The 18,701-nt window shown below is 39.2% G+C and overlaps 1 protein-coding gene across 9 annotated transcripts in view; it reads right to left on the bottom strand.

The window, feature by feature from the left end:
• Positions 1-2,878: 2,878 nt before the first annotated feature.
• The window catches only part of septin4b (septin 4b), a 38,254-nt gene continuing 22,431 nt past the window's right edge, over positions 2,879-18,701 (bottom strand). The window contains exons 1-13 of one of the 9 annotated variants that reach the window (XM_054793531.1): positions 12,636-17,705; positions 12,134-12,206; positions 11,857-11,983; positions 11,050-11,394; positions 10,358-10,454; positions 10,182-10,268; positions 8,314-8,437; positions 8,103-8,237; positions 7,585-7,702; positions 7,395-7,496; positions 6,892-6,988; positions 6,650-6,812; positions 3,157-5,166 (exon numbers count right to left, since the gene is read on the bottom strand). In XM_054793531.1, the coding sequence (XP_054649506.1) occupies positions 4,914-5,166; positions 6,650-6,812; positions 6,892-6,988; positions 7,395-7,496; positions 7,585-7,702; positions 8,103-8,237; positions 8,314-8,437; positions 10,182-10,268; positions 10,358-10,454; positions 11,050-11,394; positions 11,857-11,952 (1,617 nt within the window). In that variant the 5' untranslated portion in view covers positions 11,953-11,983; positions 12,134-12,206; positions 12,636-17,705 and the 3' untranslated portion in view covers positions 3,157-4,913. Of the gene's footprint in view, positions 2,936-3,156; positions 6,813-6,891; positions 6,989-7,394; positions 7,497-7,584; positions 7,703-8,102; positions 8,238-8,313; positions 8,438-10,181; positions 10,269-10,357; positions 10,455-11,049; positions 11,395-11,856; positions 17,710-18,701 lie in introns of those variants that run through there. The other 8 variants (XM_054793530.1, XR_008573094.1, XM_054793529.1 and 5 more) reach the window with 8 other exon arrangements.

Here is an 18,701-nt window from a genome sequence, read left to right as displayed (position 1 = left end):
TTTTTTTCCCTATGGAGAAAGTTATACTGGTAAATAGCCTCTAAAAACTGGGCTCAATTTACATTTCACTATGATGTAAAAAGCTGGGAAAATTATATGAAAAAACTATATAAAACATGAGTTAATAAACTTGTTTGCTAATGTCTGCTTCAGCTTATTTTTATGTTTGCATAAATATGACACAGATTTGTGTCATTAAGCAGTGCATTTGAATGCATCACCGTCATTTTTTCACAACTGTAAATGATGTGAAATAATACATTTTTATTTGTATAGCGCTTTTCAGCATACTCAGACGCATTACAATGGAAGGTTAAAAAAAAACAGTATAAACAACACTGTGGCGCTCAAAATACATTGGAAGACATGCTAGCATACATACAATACAGACATCCTCAAAGTTTTATAACCATTAGACCTGGGGTGCCCAAACTTATTCCAGCGAGGGCCAAGGGCCACTTTGATATACTTTGATATTTTGTTATATGGGGGGGGGGGTAATTTTTCAAATATTTTAACTCTTCTTCAATGTTCTCATAAAATGACTTTATTCCCATAATATAACTTATTTGTCAACCTAAATTTTCCAAAATTACAACTTTGTTTTGTTTTTCCTCATATATAACTACTTTGAAAAAAGTTTAAATATGCTACTAAAATAAAAATTTTCCTTATATTACGGATTTTTTCTCGCAAAATGTAGACTTTTCTCGTTTAATAATTTCCCCTTTAATAGTTTGACTTTATTCTCGTAAAATCACAGCTGGTTTTTTTTCCCCATTTCTGCTGTTTCATTTTGTAATTTTCCAACTATTTCAACTTTCTTCATGTAAATTTTCTTGTAATTATGGCTTTATTCCCATAATATTTTAACTTTATTCTCATAACTTTTTCCACAATCTAATTTTCCAAAAATTAGGACTAACTTTTTTTCATATAACAACTTTAAAAATAAACGTCTCTTTAATATTTCACCTTCATGCTATGAAAATGACATTTTTTCCTCATATGACAGTCATAAAATTACTTTTTATTCTTTGATGACAACTTTTGTCTTTTAATATTTTGACTTTATTCCTCTAAGATTACTGCCGATTCCATTTTTGCTGTTTTGTTTTTGTTTTAAGTTTTCTTGTTAAATGATATTTTTAGAATGTGCCGCAGGCCGCAAATGGCCCCCGGGCCACACTTTGGACACCCCTGCATTAGACAAATGGTCAATGACTTAACCAATTATTTGCCAAGTCCTGCCTGTGACCCTGCAAAGACATTTTGCTTGAAGTGTTTTTCCAACCAATCTTGCTCAAATTCGCCAGATGAGCTTGCGAGTCCGCTTAAGGTGTGCACCAAACTTAGTGGTACACCCTGATGTTACTGTGGGTGTTTTGTACAGCGCATTGAGCTGCTCCGTGAGTAATTTCAAGTCAATCCGACTTGAAGTCAAACTTTGGCCTTGAATAGCAGCGCCACCATGTGGTGTTTGTCAGAAAAATAACAGCACATGCAACACAGTAGCGGTGAATGTTTTGACAAATGTTCACCCTTTTGAGTTAACTTACACAAACACATACCTGACAATGTGTCCACCTAGAAACCAAAATACTTTGAAAATAATCAAACATTTCAAAAGAAAGCACATGAAAAACTTAAATAAAATGCACAGATGGACACATTAAATTATGCAATATTTGTATTTTTATTGTCATATTAGAACTGTTTGCATATTTCTTTCAGCCATCCAATTTGCATTCGTACATTTAGAACATAAATATACTCCAAAGAGGAGGAAGACAAAAAAAAGGAAATGTTATCAATAGACACCAAAAGCAACGACTGATTTAGGAACAGCCAGAAAAAAATATTTCAACAAATGAGGTTTTTACTCACAATGTTTCTAAAATTAAGCATACAAAATGTTAAATCAATATCATAATGCAGTATTCCAGGATGTTGACAAAAATGTTAGTATTAGTGTATGTTAAGGCGGTAAGTAAAATGCCAATCAAGCATAGATTAAAGTCCATTGCCCTCCATATATTTAAGTATATAACACTTAGTTTCAATGCCCATAAATAACATTGTGACGAGCAGAGTGGCCTTCAGAAGACATCCAATAGACAAATAACACCAGAAAGCCTTTTCACATCACCAGGCTCTGTCAAGTGTTTGTACAGTAACAATGGTCTCTTCTGACATCATGTATTTTATAGAAGCGGCGATTGCAAACCTCTCGCAATCTTTACGGTTCCGTTTCCATTCAAATCTTTTTTTTATTTTTATTTTTTATTTTTAAATAGGCCTATGGGGCAGTTATGATTGAGCCCTATGAATGTCCAATGCAAACATGTCACATATGACCAGAAAGAATCCAAGACATTTGTGTAGATGTTACGCTGCTGCGTCCGCTAGATTTGTACAATTGTATTTTAGCGTGTGTGATGCACGTATGTGAGGTTTGGTACATTGGAATGAAAAACATAGGTTGTAGTTTTTGTGGTTGGTTGTGAGTTGGTCAACTCATGCAAAGCAGGTTAACAACAGTGTTGTTAAGTGGAGGAACAAATTAAAAAGGTCGAGAAAAAAAAAACATATGGATGTCATATAAAAATGTAATTTATATATCCATGTTGGTCTATTGTGATAGTTAAAAAAAAAAAAAAACTGCACCAAGAAAGGTTTGCTTCAAAACAATAGCAGACCTTCAAATAGTTTTATGACTCATGTGACACTTTTTTTTTTTCTTATTCCTATTTACAAGGAGGAGGGTCGAGCATTCTTACCTCATCCTCCTGAGTGCATGATGGGCAGCTGATGAGGTCAGTGGGACAGGACAGGAGGTCAAAGTTCAAGCGGAAGACACAATGTGTCAGTAGGCGTCCTTCTGAGTGTGCATTTGATCCTGAATCCTCTGCAGCATCTCCTGCATCCGCCGCAACTGATCAGACGACACATGAGGTTAGATGACATGCTTCTCTCATGGTCACTGTACAGATCAATGACTACATCATGTGACCTCCACTGCCATGCGCCAATACTGTAAATATTGTAAAATAAGCGCTACTATTTGTTTCTTCATATCAGTTAAACAGCCACATAGGATATGGTTTGACTACATATTTGTTATTCATAAACACACAGACAAAAAAACTAAACAAAAGTAGTAGCAATTGTCTTTTTATTTGATGGGAAAAATATGAGCTATGTGGGAATAAAAGGGCCAAGCAGGTGCAGCATTTGCTAAATAAATAGTAAATAATAATAATAATAATAATAATCATCACGGGACACAACATGAGGTACGCCCAATACAAGAAATACATCAACACTGTTTGTATTTTAAAGACTATGCAGTACTGCTGACTGTCAACTACTAACAATTAGCTGTGCAGTATATTACTGTATGTACTGTAGCGATGTAGCGTTACACCGTATCCTACTGAGAGCAGTTTTGTGAATTTATGCAACCAAAATTCAACAATGTAACAACGTAATTTAACAAAGTAGCTTTCATATTTGAAAATGTCGACCTTTTGACCCAGCTGTTACGGGACGTCGTCACATTTCGCAGGTGGTCTGTGATAACAGGTCACCTGGCGTACAAACAAAGATGGCAGAAAAAGCTAACATGCCAACTCTGGCTATGTACGTTCAACTATTTTAAATATCAAGTGTCGATGCTGTTTGTTTGGATAAATGGACCCCACTCACCAACAGACTCCTGACAATGCTCTTCAAAATGATCTAAATTGGATTCAGACGTAAACGGCGCTTGATTGAGGGCACCTGTGCCACTCGACATTACGCTAGCTGCTGCTAATTAGCATAGGTAACGCCCCTATTTACTATATAAGGAAGGACGCGTTAGGCTGTGAGTATTGTGAAACTATTACAGAAACTGTTTAACAGTAAGGCGAACAAGTAAGGTTAAAGTCTGAGATCGTGAGAATCAAAGTATAAACCTAAAAATATGACGAGATGCTAAACCACTGACGGAAGGCGGTGGGGTTGACTAAACCGGCCAGCACTAAATAACATGTATTACGTGCACACGCCACTCCACTGCTATGCCCTCATAAAGGCATTGGAGCGCATTAATTTATGTAAATTAGGACCAACGTGACTCAGTAACTTAATAAATACATTAAGTAATAAACTTAATAAAAGTGACTAGTTATTCATGAATGACGGCCCACTCAAGAATTTAGTGAATAAAGGATGGGCATCGACTTTGTTGACTAATAAAAATGAATCACACCAATTAAGTTGAGGGTGTATTAAGTTAAATATAATATACATATATAATGAATGTAATAAAAAATAGAGATAGAGACTTTTCCATAAAGTATGCCAACCTTGGCTGACTAACTTTGCTGACACGAAAAATATTTAGCTCCCATTGATTAATAATGTTAAATAGGCTCGAGGCTAAAGGAAGCATTGCTCATCAACATTCACGGAAATCAAACTCTTGCTTTGTAGCTGACAAGTATTACTCGTAGAGTGTAGTATGATGTTAAAAGGTTAAAGGTTAAAACCTCAAAATGATACTGTGAGAAGACCACCAGTGAGGAAAATGATCAGTGACAACAAGACAAGTGAGAAAATGACCAATGACAATATGACCAAAAGAAACATAACTAGTGATTATGAGCAGTGAATATAAAAACAGTGACAGGATGACCAACAAGAAAATAGCCAGAGAAGAAGAGAAGAATAAATGAATGAATGAATGAATGAATGAATGAATGAATGCATAAATAAATAAACAAATTAAATAAATAAATAAATAAATAAATAGTGAGCATATGTGCAGCCTTAATGAAAGTGTCTAGTGAGGACAAGTGAGTAGTTTCAAATGAGGATAAAACATGACTAGGCGGGTGCTTGTGGCTAAACGTGTGAGCAAACGACACTTAAAGGGCCTCGTCTTCCAGATGCAAGCGTGCCTCAGGGTTGGGTTGAGGTTCAAAGTGTTCGTGGTGCTCAAAAGCATATTCTGACTCGTGGTGCTCGTGGTGATGGTGGTGAGGCTGATGCAATTCCGTTTGGTGGTCGGTGTGCCGTACCTCCTCATCTTTCTCACGAATCAGCTTTTCCGTCTCGCTGTCCGTGACGTCGCCCACGCCGGGGATGGGGAAGTCGGTGCCGCTCTCTCTGGTTAGCTTACTACGCACAGATACATGTTACACACACACACACACACACACGTCCATCACATCATGTCCACTTATTTTGCTGTGATTGACTGCCTCACATGTTATTATTGACAACATGAGACAAGTAAAAGCCACGATGTGTTTGATGCACAGCAGGTATGAACAACACTGCATGCTCATAGCTGAAATCATTCATAATACAGGTGGTCATCGGTTTACATCGTTCCTTGTTACCAAGTTTCGTGGTTACGTATGTTAATGTTAATTTAAAACTTAATTTTGATCAGTCGAAGCGAGACTCGATCGAGAATTAGTTTTTACGAAAGAATATATACTATGTGTGGCTCACGCACAGCCACACTACTCTCAACACTTGACTGACACAACCATTATTAAGGATAAACAACGTATTGTTGTAAGGATAATGATGAGGTAGTCAATCAACAATCTCTGTTCATGCAGCAGCCCTCCTCCCGCACACACACACACACACACACACACACACGTACGCACGCACGCAGGACTCAGGCTGCCACGTTCACAGACAGTGGGAATTCACAGTAACTGCCAGGTCAGTATAGTATCCTTGAGCACGGATCTGCTCCTCTGAAAGCGACTGTAATAACTAATTAGTGGGCGTTCTTTTGTGTGTGTGTGTTTTTTTTTATTGTTTCATTTTGTTCTTGTATTTTGTGTTTTTATAACTGTATTTTATGTCCTTCATGTGTTGTGTGTACAGTGTGAATGACGCACGTGTTCATTTAGGTATGAGTTCTGACTTACACTAAAATTCGACTGACAAAGCTTCGTAGGAACAGGACTTGTTTGTAACCCCAGGACCACCTCTAATAATTAGTCCTGTAAGATCAATTATTGATTGATCAGGAGTGTCCAAACTTTTTCCACCAAGTGTCGCAAATACAGTAACATGAAGGATCGGGGGCCAGTTTGTTATTCTTCACATTTGTGTTTGTCAAACCAGTCCATTTGGTAAGGACTTAAATATAGTTGGCTACATAATAAAATGGAGGCCAATACCGTTTTTCATCCCAAATTTTTAAATTAATAAATATATTTCCTGGTTATCTAAATATACAGTGTATATGTAGGTCAACATATGTTCTCGGTGCCTTTTTTTGGTTTTATTTTTCTTTAAGAGTAAATCATGGATTACTTAAAAAACAAAATCCTTGCTATGAAGTAACAATTTCTTGCCCCTTTACAATTTAATTGAAATTGTGTTTGAATATCCAAATGCAGGCTAATAATTGTTTTTTTCCCCCCCAATACAGCAAACTTTTTTCCTATAACTTTATCATTGTCTTCTTTTCAATGTGGACCTAATCATCTTTGGTAATGTTCTGATGCCGGCTGTTTTTAATATTATTTAAAAAAAAATACTACGGGCCTACAAAACTTGTCTGGATGCTGGACACCCCTAGTTAGAAGGAATTATAAGATTTTTGTTAGGTTTAAATACTCGAGTGTCATACTTGCGGTTGCGCTCCTTTACAACCATGCGGGTCATGCTCTGGATGCACTGGGCCCTGTAGTTCTCGTAGTGGGTCTCCCGCGTCACGTCCTTCAGGTCCTGCATGTGGGTGCGAACCAGCATGTTCCTCAACTTCACAAAGTCACAGTGTGCCGAGTTTTCAACTGCAGACCAGTGGGAAGATTAGAAACTCATAAAGGTGTGTGAGTTCTCTAATGGTAAAAGCTTGAATAGAGTTCTTACCTTCTACGATCCCCCATGGGTAGAGACGCCCTCGCACCCTCTTCCCTTTGGCTTCCACTACTGTGTTGCTGCCAATGACGGCAAATGGAATGCTTTCCTTATTGTGGGAACACGTACAAGAATTAAATTCTACTAATGCATAGATCTGTCAGGAAGTAGAGCAGTATAGAATAATGCATGCATGTTTTCTAAGCTATAAGGACAAAGGTTTTGGGACACCTGGCCTACAGGAAATGAAAAATTAAAAAAATGTGAGGTTGGACAATCAATGTTTAATTATCACTGGACATTTTTGTGCTGATGGGTTGCTGCAACACACTGACTGCATCATCACAGCCAGATTAGGATGCGAGCAGAGGAGGACGAAGGCTGACTCACAAATGCTAACTCAGGAGTAGCTCGTCAAGGTCATACATTTAAAATGTTAACAAAAAAACTAATGTCATTTTGGCTGGATCATCCTTCTTTATGGGTCTAGACTAAAATACATTTCCTACTCTCACCTTCAGTTCGTGATCCTGTTGCTTAAAGTCATCATCTTCATCAGAGTCACAGTCAGGAAACTGGTATATTTTGATGCCATACTGATCGATCTCTTCTCTAATCTGTATCGACATAAGTAGTGAGAGTGTGTTAATAGGAAAACAAAGATTATCTCTGACGCAACAAACAGATGACAAGAAGGAGCCTCGCCTTTATTTTCTTCTTCTTCACTTCACTGGGAGTGAGTGTGTCTGCTTTGGCCAACACCGGGACGATGTTGACCTTCTCGTGCAGGGCTTTCATAAATTCCACATCTAGTGGCCTAAGACTGAAAAATAAAAAACACATGTACTGTATGTGCAAACTGGTGGTTTGTGATGCAATGCAACATGCAATGGCCACCAGTTATCAAAAGGGGGAGCAGTTTCTCCACCACTGCACCACTATATGGTTAAAAAAGTAGCACGTCAGCATTAAGTAGGATTAGAGTGAAAGACGACAAGACGTAAATTCACCTGAAGGCTAAAAAAGTGCTGCATTAACTATTTAAGGGGAAAGTTAATTCCTTCTGGGGCTTAATTAGGAATGAACAGTCACTAAAGTGGCAGTGCACACACAGTAATTCATCTCATGACATGCAGTAGCACGTTGGTCTACTGTGACCATTCCTAGAGGGGGAAAGAAAGAAGGACAGCAGTCTCTAAAAGAGCACTGCAGCGTTATCCTACCCATGCCCGAAGGGGGAGATGAAGTAGAGGCAGCAGTGCACGCGGTTGTCCTGGATGTTTTTGCGGTTCAGACCGCTCTCGTCCCTGAAGTATTGCTCGAACTGCTGGTCGATGTAGTCGGCTACCGGCTTCCAGCTGCAAAAGAAGACAGTCACACAGCTTGTGAGGCCATGCTGAATGTAGAGTAGACATCGACCACTATAGATGGTACCATTCTGTGTTGTTGACAGCATCCCCAAACCCTGGAGTGTCCACTATGGTCAGCTTTAGTTTGACTCCTTTTTCTTCTATATCGACAGTGTGCTTGGTGATTTCTACTGTTTGCATGATTCGTTCTAAGGGAGAGACACAAACACAAGCGCATATAACAAGAAAAGCAGGATCATAGACAACCACAATGTGTCCCGCTTCTTCCTGCTTTTCAATTTCACAAGTGCACAGTGAGTGTGAAAAAGTGTTTGCCTCCTTCCTGATTTCTTATTTTGCATGTTTGTCACACTTAAATGTTTCAGATCAAACAAATGTAAATATTATGACAACACTGACAACACAACTGAACACAAAATGCAGTTTTTAAATGAAACTTTTTCTTAAGGGAGAAAAAAAAAATCAAAACCTAAATGACCCTTCGTGAAAAAGTGATTGTCCCCTAAACCTAATAAGTGGTTGGGCCACCCTTAGCAGCAACAACTGCAGTCAAGCGTTTGCGATAACTTGCAATGAGTCTCTTACAGCGCTATGGAGGAATGTTGGCCCACTCATCTTTGCAGAATTGTAGTATTTCAGCCACATCGGAGGGTTTTCCTGTATGAAGTGACCTTTTAAGGTCATGACACAGCATCTCAATAGGATTCAGGTCAGGACTTTGACGAGGCCACTCCATAGTATTCATTTTGGTTTTCTTCAGTCATTCAGAGGTGGACTTGCTGGTGTGTTTTGGATCTTTGTCCTGCTGCAGACCTCATGTTGGTTTCAGCTTGAGGTCACAAACAGATGGCTGGACATTCTCCTTCAGGATTTTTTGGTAGACAGCAGAATTCATGGTTCCATTTATCACAGCAAGTCTTCCAGGTCCTGAAGCAGCAAAACAGCCGCAGATCATCACACTACCACCACCATATTTTACTGTTGGTATGATGTTCTTTTTCTGAACTTTTTACGCCAGATATAACGGGATATGCACCTTCCAAAAAGTTCAACTTTTGTCTCGTCAGACCACAGAATATTTTCCCAAAGGTCTTAGGGATCATCAAGATGTTTTCTGGCAAAATTGAGACAAGCCTTAATGTTGTTTTTGTTCAGTAATGTTTTTTGTCTAGGAACTCTGCCATGCAGGCCATTTTTGCCCAGTGTCTTCTTATGGTGGAGTCATGAACATTGACCTTAACTGAGGCAAGTGAGGCCTGCAGTTTTTTGGATGTTGCTGTGGGGTCTTTTGTGACCTCTTGGATGAGTCGTCGCTGCGCTCTTGTTCTATGTTTTCGCCATTTGTGGATATTGGCTCTTACTGTGATTCGCTGGAGCCCCAACCTTTTCCACTTGAACTCAGGTGTGATAAACAACAGTTATGTTTTAACAGGGGAGCAATCACTTTTCCCACACAGGGCCACATGACCATTGGACTTTTTTCTCTCTTAATAATAAAAACTTTCATTTAAAAACTGCCTTTTTTGTTTAGTTGTGTTGTCATTGACTAATATTTAAATTAGTTTGATGATCTGAAACATATAAGTGTGACAAACATGCAAAAAATAGAAAATCATGAAAGGGGCAAACGCTTTTTCACACCACTCTAATTATTAAGCTTCTTTTCCCCTACAAGGTACCTACTTGGCTTGATAAGGCTTGAATCTGTACTACCAGGTACAATTTCTAGGACATGGTAAACTGGTGTAAAATGACAAAAATAAAGACACGGTAACGTGAGATTATCCTGCTGATGTGTCTTAGCTCTGGATGCTGTGGTACTGTACTCCACAATCTACACGTTTGCAGTGGCCCCAAGTCTCCTCTTGAATAAAATGTGTACACAATAACCACTAACTGGATGAATAGTAATTGAGGCTATGGTGTTGTCACCTTCAGCATTGAGCAGCTTCCTATCTTTGTAAAGATCTGTGAGGAAGAGGCTGTTGACCAGAGTGGATTTTCCAAGGCCAGATTCCCCTGTAAGCACATAATAATAACAACATGAGAAGACAAGCAAGGTAGGAGGGTGTGATTCATTAGTTTAGACTGCTGTAGGATTTTTTTACCTGCCACCATTAGTGTGAAGTCGAATCCTTTCTTGACTGATTTCCGGTGCACCTGGTTTGGCAGCGTGGCAAAACCTACATATTCCTTATCATGATCCTGAAAAAAAAAAACATATGAAACCAAGTCAAGTCAGTCAGTGCATACTGAGAATTGTGTGCTTAAGTGTCTTATAAGTCATAGTGTGAGATTATGTGCACTTTGTCAGGACAAATAAGTCAGCATTACGACAGTAGCAAAAAAGCTTCACGCCCTGTTCCACCACAACAACATTAATGGTCTGTTTTTCTACTATCATCAACTATTCAGCCACTTAACACAGTGGAACCCGCTTATCTCAACGCCCCTCAATCTGGCTAACTGACATTGACATAAGCAGTTGTCGACATAGCCAGTATCAAAATCAAAACTAACCATTGCTCGCACAGTTACTTGCGACTTTGGCCAGAAGCATAAGGAGAATTGGCGATGAAAAAGGATTTATGTGAGGATAAGCGATACTGAGAATGTTGACAATAATGCAACACATGTTGGCATATACGGAACAATTTTCACTGAAATGACCGCGTTGTTCGACATAAGCGGGACAGATTAGTGGGTTCCAATGAACTATGCATTAAAATGAAACACGCACAAGCACAAGCACACACACAGAAACCCCTAAAGGTCTCTTCACTGCACCTCCATATGTTACCTCATTATTGCTGTAAGGGTCGAAACGTGCCCATGGACTTTTGGGCCTGCAGGGACTGACCGGGGAAGGTAAGTCAAACTCCACACTTTTGCTCAGCGGCAAACTGGCCTCAGAACCTGACTCTGACTGTGCCCTACCAGCCACAGGGGGACGCAAATACGATGGCGTGTGTGGGCGGTCTTGGCCCGCAGCTTCCCATTCTGCATCATGGGCCTCGTGGCCATGATGCTGCAGCTGTGGACTGTGGTCACGGTCACGGTCAAGCTCAAGGTGGTCATGTTCTACATGATGGCAGGGGTCTTGCATAATGTTCTCCACCTCAGAGTCATTGGAGTGGCTTGAATGCTGGACATGTCAGGAGTGAATGAGATGCATGAGGCAGTGAGAAAGAACAGGAGAGATAGGGTGAAGGAGGGTGGATGATGAAAAGTGTGAAATCCTGAGAACAGATTATGCAAACTTTTACAAGCAAAAGTACAAAAATGATGTCCTTTCACTGAGTTGTAGCCTCACTAGTTTGTTTTCGCTGTGCTAGGCTCTAATTACCAAAGACTGAAGGCTCTCTGGCAGCCATGCAACAAAGATAAATAATGTAAGGGGAAAGCCATGTGACTCTGAGCTGATGACTTTCAGGCGCACTAACTGTACATTATCATCTGTGTTGTGATAATGTAAGCTTGCAAGGCAAAACTATCTACAAACTCTTTGATTTCCTATGTAAGACTATGGGTTAATAATCAAAATCATGGGACAGTCAAGTAGATACACTTGCACTGTGCGAGGGACGAGGCAGAAAGTGAGCGGTACCTGGTCAGCATCCTGACCTCCACTGGGATATGGGAAGACAGGACAGAAGTCCCGCTCATCTGATGAAGACTGAACCTCATGGTCACTGTCCTCCATTGCAAGTGGTGGCTACAGTGAAATCTGTGATCTCAGGGAATGAGCATGAGAATGAGCGGTTTAGTATGAGAAAGAACAACAGAGTTGGAAAATGAAAAGTAATCAGATAAGACAGATAAGAACAAGAAGGAAGATGCAGAAACATAAATAACGCTAAAAGTAGCAGCAACATACTATTCACCAGAGGAAATGGTATATCAGTTGATACAAAATGGCGAGTTGATCGAGGAAGGCTGTTGTTTCCAGTGAAGCCACTTGAAAGTTAAAGGGGAAAAAATGAATCACCAAATAAAACACTGGACTGGACTGAAGAATTGACAATGACTGCCTTCCCTCCTATACATCAACATCTGCAGTCATTCCTTAACATAATAATTATATAAAAACCCCATGGCCTGCACTTGTCATTTAGCTTTAGGATTAAGCACGATTGACAGTTGTGACCTGCTTTGCTAAAGATCAATGTCCAATAGACTCAGTTGTGTGACCTACATAGAAACATGGAGGTTGGTCCATCTGGAAACCTTTGGAGCAGAAGATTACCGTTTACTTTGCTTAATTTTACAGCAGAAAACTCATTGTGGATTAAGTACATACTGACCTTTACTGTGCTTCTTGAAAATATTCTTCACTAGAAAAGTCAACAATGAAAGAAGTTCCACAACCAATAAGATTATGCTCACCGTCTGTGAAGAACCACGATATTTCTCATGCAGGGTGTCAGCTATGGTACAGAAGGTCAACCAAAGTGATTCATAGAGTGTCTAAAAGCTTCTGCTTAAGGTGGCTCCATCAGGAAACAGGAAGCAGAGGGCATAAGCCCCGCACATTTATACACCCATCACCGGATGCCGCGTCCTACTTCTGTATCGACCCACTCAGCACCCCCAGGATACTGATCAGCCACATTGATGAGCAACATAAACATGCACAGTACGCACACAAAATACGTAGACCCTTAGTAGCTGTACCGCTCATTATCACACACCCTTTACACAATTTCATAATACGAACTTACATAGAGGTTGGAGCAGCAAAGCACACCTGAGTCAAACGTGCTCAACAGTTTTGTGTAAATTTCTTGCAATGCATTCATATTCATAAAGTATAAATTATAAATTACTACAATGCAAATGAGTTCACTAATTACCAACAAACTATTTATGTCAACTTACTTGTCTCATACATTAAGAATTAAGGAGGGTTTTCTCATTGATATGTAAATGTGTTCCGCATTTGTCTGCAATATTGTCTGACTAACAAGTTAGGAGGTTGTACTGAAATGAATAAGTCAACTTCTCTACATTCCTTTTTACATGACATATAAGTGGCGTGCAATCAGGGGAGGCATAATGAAAAAAAGAATAATTAAGGAAAAAGAAAAATAACATTTTGTTAAGTAAAAAAAATCGCTGAAGTTGCAGGTTTCCTGATCAAATACAGTGCAGAAAGCCGAGATGAGGCTGCGGTGAATCTCTCCCCTCGGTTTAAGTGCACGAGCTGAGCCTATCGTCTGAATGCACTTCACTGCAGAGTGCAGATGGTGCGTGCCCGTTTCTGTTTGTCATCATATCACCAACATGTTTGCAGAAACATTTATCACACACGATGACTTTCTACAAACAGTGCGTGCGTGCGTGAGCTGGAAGGTGCGTGTCGCTGCCGTCCTTCCAGAGAGAGCAAAAGCCAATGAGTTTTTCCCATTTTTTCCCAGCAGCACCAGCTGGAGCTAGATTTAGCAAACAGTCAAATGCATGAAATATATTTTACTACTCTGCTGAGTGAATTAATTAACTTGTCTGCCAATATGGAGGATTCTACAGTATATCCAAGCTCAACAGACAGTGATCAGACTTTTACAACAAAGTATGAGAGCTTGTCATGGAGAAGAATAGGGCACATGTACTTCATAAATAATAAAAAAAAAGGTAAGAAAATACATTTTTCAATTTATAAAAATATAAATGATTGGGACTAAGAAGTATTTGAAAAAGTTTAACCAAAGTGAATTATATGCATCCTTTTCTTGTTACCGTCATAATGAGCAACCTGTATTCACATTAAAACAAATTTCAAAGAGGCCATATTGTCTAAAAAAGGGGATTGCTCCTTGAAGTACCAAAGCTGATTATTGAACACTACGAGAACTACATCTTTTCCAAGGCCAATGCTAATTGCGGAAGTAAAAGACCAAAGAATAGTGCAACCTTTTTCTCTCCCACAGAATGTCCTGACTTTCAGTGCATGGTGTGATTAATGTATAGACATAAGTCTGTGAGGAAAAACACAGCCATGGTTGAATGGGAACAAGGGAAGCATGACTGAACATAGCTTGCAGCAGCTCAGGGACCAAAGAAGCTTTACTGATGACATCATGACAACCAAGACAAACTTGTGATTGGAACAATTGTTGTTTTTACTTTGCCCAGCTCAACGTCACATCTGCACTCACATTCCCTCCTCATGGAAAGTGCATCCAAACACAAAAGCAATATTTTTTGTGTACAAAATAAGCAGACAATAATTTCTTCTGAACATCTACAGTAGTGACTACACAAAAGTGAGTACACTCATCGCATTTATTACAGCATCTTCTCAAGGGACAATGCTACACAAATTAAACTTGAATATACTTTAGAGTAGTCAGTGTACAGCTTGGAAAGCAGCATTGTTATAGATAACTGGATAAGATAAAGATAAATATACATATAAAGATAAATATGCATATTTACCATCCTTTGAAAATAAGTAAACAACCGGCCATTATTGTCACAACACAAGTGAGTACACCTCACAGTCAACATGTCCAAAGTGTCAATATTTATTAGTGTGAGCACCATTGTTCCCTACCACTGCCTTAAACTTCTTGGGCATGGAATTCACCAGAGCTGCACGGGTTGTTACTAGAATCCTCTTCCACTCCCCCATGATAATGTCACAGAGCTGGTAGATGTTGAACACCTTGCACTCATCCACCTTCCTTCCGCTTTAGGATTTCCCCACAGGTGCTCAGTTGGGTTCAGGTCTGGAGACAAGCTTGGCCACTCCATCACCTTCACCGTCAGTTTCCTCAGCAAGACACTTGTCATCTTGGAGGCACGTATGGGATCCTTATCATGTTGGAAAACACTTTCCAACGGGAGAGGATCATGAGCCGCTTCATAATGGCACAGTACATGTTGGAATTCATGTTTCCATCAATGAAAGTCAGCAGCATTCATGCAGCCCCAAACTATGACTCTAGCACTAACATGCGTGACTGTAGGCAAGACACAATTATCTTGGCAATCGCTTGTGGCTATTATTTATTTATTAGTACTATTACTATTTAGACAATAATGGCTGTATGTTGAGTCCTTTTCAGTGTATAGTAAATCTATACTGCTATAAAAGCTGTACACTGATTAATCTATAGCCAAGTTTCATTTCAAATGGTTGCAGTGCTGAAATGTGAGCGCTAATCGACTTGGAGTGTGGGAATGAATATAAATCCAACGTAAATTAAATGTAAAGTAAAAAAGAGCCTTTTTTGGGAGAAACGTTTGCAGCTTTTTTTCTTTACCAAAACGTTGCAAATTGAGGGCCCATGACCCATGAATGCTGAGTCAAAAATTTGTGCGTATCTACTATAAATAATAATAACCAGGTACCAAGTAATGCATTCTAATATTTAAATACGTCAAACTAGATTGAAATGTCTTAATGGCTGTACAGTATAGTGATCTCTGACATCAATTCCAAGCGTATAAATTAGGGCATCATACACATGCTCCCTCAGGGACCAGCCTCATCTCAGACCTGAACCAATTAAATTTTTCCTAACTGGACCAACTGACATTACAGGTTCTTTTAAATTAGTCTATATCAGTGGTTCCCAAACTTTTTACAGTGGTGTACCTCTTCAGACATTTGACTTGAAGCCATGCAGTGTATTGCATTGTGAAATATTCATTTATTGGTGGTCAATATATTAGGGAAGTTCTCCTCTGTAGATGTGCCTTAATGTGCACTGTATGTCCAGGAGATGGGGAACAAGGAGAAACCGTATGATGGTAGTCCCCATGGACCCTGAGAAACAATGGAGGGACATGTAGCCCAACTGAAAAATAAACAAGTTGCGAGGTTGACTATGCTGTGTTGTTACTCTTGGATGGTGGTAGCTGCCATTGTGCTGATGGATGATGATTTGTTGCAGCTCTCAAGGGAAAGCCCACATCAAATGCTCCCCATGGGAAATGCAACCACAAGCTGCCAAAAGTCATTAGGAAACTATATAACGTTATTATTGAATGTCCATGATGAAAGCAAATTTCAACTCAGGAGGAAACGCAGTCGACAGATTAGTTTACAATCCAAAAACAATGACTATACAATTATTCATTTACGGCTAACATACAATATTAAAAGGAATAGTTTAAAATCAACAATGCTCACTTAGTGGACACCATATTCTTCATGCACACTTTTGACTAGCTTTAAAAAAGGCCCCCTGTTATGGTAAATTGACTTTTTAATGATTTTATAAAGTAAAATGTTAATGACCGCCGAATGTGACAAAAATCTATCATCTTCCTCAACTGTTTGCTACACTTTTGAAAGAAGAAGCGCTCAATATTAAAGTTCTTAGTTTTCATGACGTCATAAGCAAAAAACCTCCTTCAGAGACATGACAACGACTCTGACCCACCAGCTAGCTAAATGAGCCTGCCCCCCTATACGCCCACCATTTTGTGAAAACGCAGGCTTCGCTACACATCTTAAAGTAAAGCCTGGAGCTCTGCCAACAGTCAGCTACAGACTTGGGAGCTGTAAGTTTGATCATCGTTTTACTTCAGCAAATAGACTAACCAATGTGACTGCAATGTACTGTAGCCCACATAGTGTTGCTAACATTTGTATCTTACCCCACACCTTAATGTTATGTTGTATTTCATCAACACTAGCATCAATAGCATCTATTACGTTGAACAAGTGCACAGTTACAGTGCATATGAAAAAAAGTGGGTAAAAAGGACAATAGAATTATAAAAGACAGGCATTCACACGCAGCTCATTAGCATTAAGGCTACAGAGACACAAAATGGTGTGTTCTCAGTATGGCTCACAAAAAGAACTTCTAAACTAACATTAAGGCTAGATTTTTAGCAATACACTTCCAAAACACTATTGTGGGACATCTGAGACTTACAAAAACGTTGAAAAACAGCATACCCAGAAGAACATTTTCTTGCTCAAAGCTTTCTCTTCTACAGCTCAAAAGACAATATTTTGAGATTCTCATCTCAGCCTCATTTTAGTTTCTCTTTTGTCTCAAAATGTTTCTCAGTTATTTCTCCTAAAAATGCCTTTGGAGAAATAAGGTGAGATGTAATACTGTCAGAGCAAAGTGGTCACACCACACAATCCCTTTATGAAACAAAAAATGAGTACACAGTGTGAATAGCACTTAGGTTTCCTCTGTGGTGAGGCCAGTGGCAGGTGGTGAAGTCAGCCATGAGCTCTCTGTGTGAATGTAGACGTTGTTTGGATAGCAATAGCAAGGCTCTGTGTGAAGTTGGCTCTGAGTTGAGGAAGAACCTTCATAGTTACTCCACACAAATACAGAGCTCCTGTCCTCTACTGTAGTTCCATGAGACTCAGTGTATGTAAAAGGTTGTTAGACAAAGGAATTAAGAACATTAACTCAACGGCACTCAGCAACACCGCATGTGAAATAGATATAGAGTAATAAGTACTCTGTATGAAAGGTAATAACATACTGTAACACTACAAAGAGGTATTTCTTAGGGCAGCACAAAAGAAGCAAAAATAAATAATGTAATTACAAGAAAAAACGTGTAATGCTATGAGACTAAAGTTGGGGTTTACAAGTATTAAATTATAATTGTATGCACCAGAAAATGAAATACTGTATGAACAATAAGGTGGTCAAACACTCATAAACCAACCAAATCAGCATACGTCTAAAAAGAAAAGCTTTATAGTATCAGAATTGTGCAGCATTCTCCTACAATGTTCATCACATCCAACACAGACCGCCCAGCTGGCAGTGCCAGGCCCACAGTAGCACAAGAACTATTTGTGTGTGTGTGTGTGTGTGTGTGTGTGTGTGTGTGTGTGTGTGTGTGTGTGTGTGTGTGTGTGTGTGTGTGGAGGAGAGGCGACGTGGTGTGCACTGAAATAAATATTTGTACTCAAAACACACCACAAAGCTTCACTACTAAGCCCAGCGGCTCTCAATACTTTGCAAGACTCATTCTTAAAAAGGTGATGTTCCTTTTCGGCAACAAACTACACTTTTTTCAACCAAAAAATATGAGAACGCTACCACTGGCTAGCATATGTTATACCAGTAGTGGTGTAAACGAACAAAACTGAACAAATAAATGCCGATAGATAGATAGATAGATTAGATAGCTTAGATAGATAGATAGATAGATAGTTAGATACTTTCTATCTATTACAGTATAGGGTCTCCAAGAGAATATGTTTGTCACAACACAAAATTTGTCACAATTCAAAGTTAAACTTTGTAATAATTTCTTTTGATCCGAACAGGCAGATTGGTGCGTACGGCTTTCACTCACTGCTGTCTGGTATTCACGTAAATGTCTGTGGCGCGTGCGCATACACAACAGCAGTCTCAGAGAAGCGACCGACTATTTGGAGTCATTGTGTGGTTATACATTCAATGATAACTAACGTTAGTAGCTTAACCTTGCCAAATCACTATTGCTACTACAGCAAAC

Source organism: Dunckerocampus dactyliophorus, chromosome 12, assembly GCF_027744805.1.
Source record: "Dunckerocampus dactyliophorus isolate RoL2022-P2 chromosome 12, RoL_Ddac_1.1, whole genome shotgun sequence".
In the NCBI taxonomy this organism is placed as follows: Eukaryota; Metazoa; Chordata; class Actinopteri; order Syngnathiformes; family Syngnathidae; genus Dunckerocampus; species Dunckerocampus dactyliophorus.
This window is presented reverse-complemented; position numbering and strand designations above follow the sequence as displayed.